The sequence below is a fragment of the Ichthyophthirius multifiliis genome, assembly GCF_000220395.1.
Source record: "Ichthyophthirius multifiliis unplaced genomic scaffold scaff_1120509251257, whole genome shotgun sequence".
NCBI lineage: Eukaryota > Ciliophora > Oligohymenophorea > Hymenostomatida > Ichthyophthirius > Ichthyophthirius multifiliis.
The window spans coordinates 10,540-13,287 of NW_004086051.1; the positions used below are offsets into that span (position 1 = coordinate 10,540).

At 14.0% G+C, this 2,748-nt stretch overlaps 1 protein-coding gene across 1 annotated transcript, besides 9 other annotated features; it reads right to left on the reverse strand. All coding sequences in view use genetic code 6, as the record gives it.

Annotated features, from left to right (window-relative positions):
- Positions 1 to 16: part of a microsatellite that runs on past the window's edge.
- Positions 1 to 30: part of a microsatellite that runs on past the window's edge.
- Positions 31 to 97: 67 nt separating this feature from the next.
- Positions 98 to 173: a microsatellite.
- An 89-nt stretch (positions 174 to 262) lies between these two features.
- On the reverse strand, positions 263 to 1,315 carry IMG5_170380 (hypothetical protein; the record flags this gene model as incomplete). The annotated part of the gene is made up of 1 exon (XM_004029874.1): positions 263 to 1,315. One exon carries the CDS (start codon positions 1,313 to 1,315, stop codon positions 263 to 265), a length of 1,053 nt encoding a protein of 350 aa, XP_004029922.1.
- Positions 1,316 to 1,668: 353 nt separating this feature from the next.
- Positions 1,669 to 1,721: a microsatellite.
- Positions 1,713 to 1,763: a microsatellite.
- A 225-nt stretch (positions 1,764 to 1,988) lies between these two features.
- Positions 1,989 to 2,046: a microsatellite.
- A 147-nt stretch (positions 2,047 to 2,193) lies between these two features.
- Positions 2,194 to 2,281: a microsatellite.
- Positions 2,203 to 2,281: a microsatellite.
- Positions 2,227 to 2,269: a microsatellite.
- Positions 2,282 to 2,748: the final 467 nt, after the last annotated feature.

Consider the following 2,748-nt stretch of genomic DNA (forward strand, 5'->3'; position numbering starts at 1 on the left):
TATTAAAAAAAAATTATCAAAAATAAAAAATGTGTATATAAATATTAATAAAATATAAAAAAAAAAGAAAATTTATATTATATATTGAATAAGATAAATATATATATATATATATATATATATATATATATATATATATATTTATATATATATAAATTTATATATATATATATTATTAAAAGTTATTATTTTTTTTTAATAAAAAATACCTATATATTTTATTTATAATATACAATGTATATAACTTTTGAGAAAATAAATATCAAAAATATTAATATGTTTAACTATTATATAAAAGGAGATCTTAAATTTAATTTATATTTAACTTTTTTTATTTTTTAAATTCTTTTTCACAATACTCCATTATGCCTTTTTTAAAAAAGTTATTTAATTCTTCCATTTCCTATATTTACAATATTTATTCTTCACAAATTTTTAGCATTTTAACTATAATTTATTCTAATATAATTTTTCCTTTAAACAAAAATAAATCTAAAACTCTTTTTTAAAACGTTTTCGGTGCATTATACATTAAAATTGTAAAATAATATTAATTAAAGCATGTAAAAACATCTAAACCTATTTCCTTTATATGCTCATAGACCTCCTTAACTTTACATTTTAATATATTTTCCAAATTTTCTATATAACCGTAAATCCCTTCCATATTTTTAACAAATAAAATTCTTAAATTTTTATTCTACATTATAGAAACTAACATCCAGAAAATATTTTCCTCATAAGAGCTATTAATAATATACACATCTTTAATTTCCTTTTCATTTTCAGGGTTCATATGTATTAAAAGGCTTGCCACAATAAAATTCATTCCTTAAACATAACCAACTTCAGGATCGAAAAACGCATAGGCTTTTAAAATTCGATAAAGCCTAGTTTATCCTTCGTTTTTTTCGTTAAAAAAATACTAGAAATCACTATATGTTCGAGGAACATCTTTTAAAATTTATTTGTCGTATATGGACTCTTTTTCACATTCTTTTTTATAATTAAATTGTGCATGCTTTTATTTTAATTTATTTATTTCACATAACACTAACCAAACGTCTTTTCGGATAACGAATGGAATTCCTTTTAATAAAGAATAATATATGTCATCCTCTTTGAAATTTTTTAATGAATCATCTTTTATTATTTACTCCCAATCGGATTTTGAGAGAATTTTAGGTAATTAAATGAAATCTTCTTCGTCTACTATTACGAAATCGGAAAAGGCATTTTGGTAAGAAAATATTTTTTGCTCGTATTAAGGGGGGTTTTGAGGGTATTTTATATAACTTAACAAATAATTGAACATATTTTTTTTGTAATAATTATATTTTTATATATATTTTAATTAATATTCAAGTCTTTTTATTATGTACTTTTATAAATATATAAATATTAATATTATATATTTTTTTTTATTTCTTTATATTAATTTTATTAATATTTTTTTGGTTATAATAGCATAAAAAAGTATAATATGATTATGTATTTTTAATATTTTTACTTTTTTTTATGATTAGAAATGAAAAGATTATGAATTATTAAACAATAATAATCTTTTAACGTAATTAAAAAATTTTAAGATTTATTTCAAAAAGTTTAATTTATATTTATATATGAATTAATAGTATTATAAAAATTATATGTATAAATAAAATAATTAAATATTATATAATATTAAATATTATTATTATATGATAATATTCTAATTATATTTATATATAATTATATTAATTTACTAATTTATAATTATATATGAAAATTAACTAAAAATAGTTTAAACAATATATCTAATTTATATTTTAATTAAATATTTTTACTTAATAAAGATTAAATAAATTAATAATTTTTATAAAGAAGAAATAAAATATTGTATTATTTTTTTATATAAAATATGTCTTTTTTTAGATTTCAATTTATTTTTAATATATCTATATAATTAAATTTAATTTTAAATTATTTACATAAAATATATTTTAATAATATATACATATATATATATATATATATATATATATATATATATATATATATATATATTTAACTTATTTTTATTTAAAAAATATATTTAACATATATTCAGCTTCTAAAGCTGTATTGTATTAATAAGTTTATGAAATTAAAGTTATTCAAAAAAAAGCTTTTTATGTAAAATGTATATTATTTCCTTTTAAATAAATATTATATTTTTAAAAAATTTTGTAATATAATATTATGAATATATTTTAGTAAATAAATTTTAAATAATATTTTAGTAATAATAAATTTATAAATATTTTAAGTTATTCATTTTTTATGATTTATATTTATGGCATTATTTTCAAGTTTTTTACTATTATTTAATTATTATGTGTTATTTTATTTATTAAAATTTTAATCGATTTCTTTTCCAGAGTCATATTATTCTTAATTAGAAAATTAAGGAGATATACATTAACTATAATCAAAATTATTATATAATTTATTATTAATTCCTAAGCATAAACTATTATAATAATTTAATTTTAAGATTTATTTATTTTTTTGTTTTATTTTTTATTAATATTTATTATTTAATATTTCTTTCTAATTTAATTATTAAATTAATGGTTAGTCTGAAAATTAAATTAGTAATTTTATTTATTTTTTATTATTATCTTATTTTTAATATGTAATAATAGCTTATTAATAATTTTATTAAGAAAAATTAATTTTTTTTATTTTTAATTTTTTTTCGCGGTGCATACTAATTATTATTTTAAA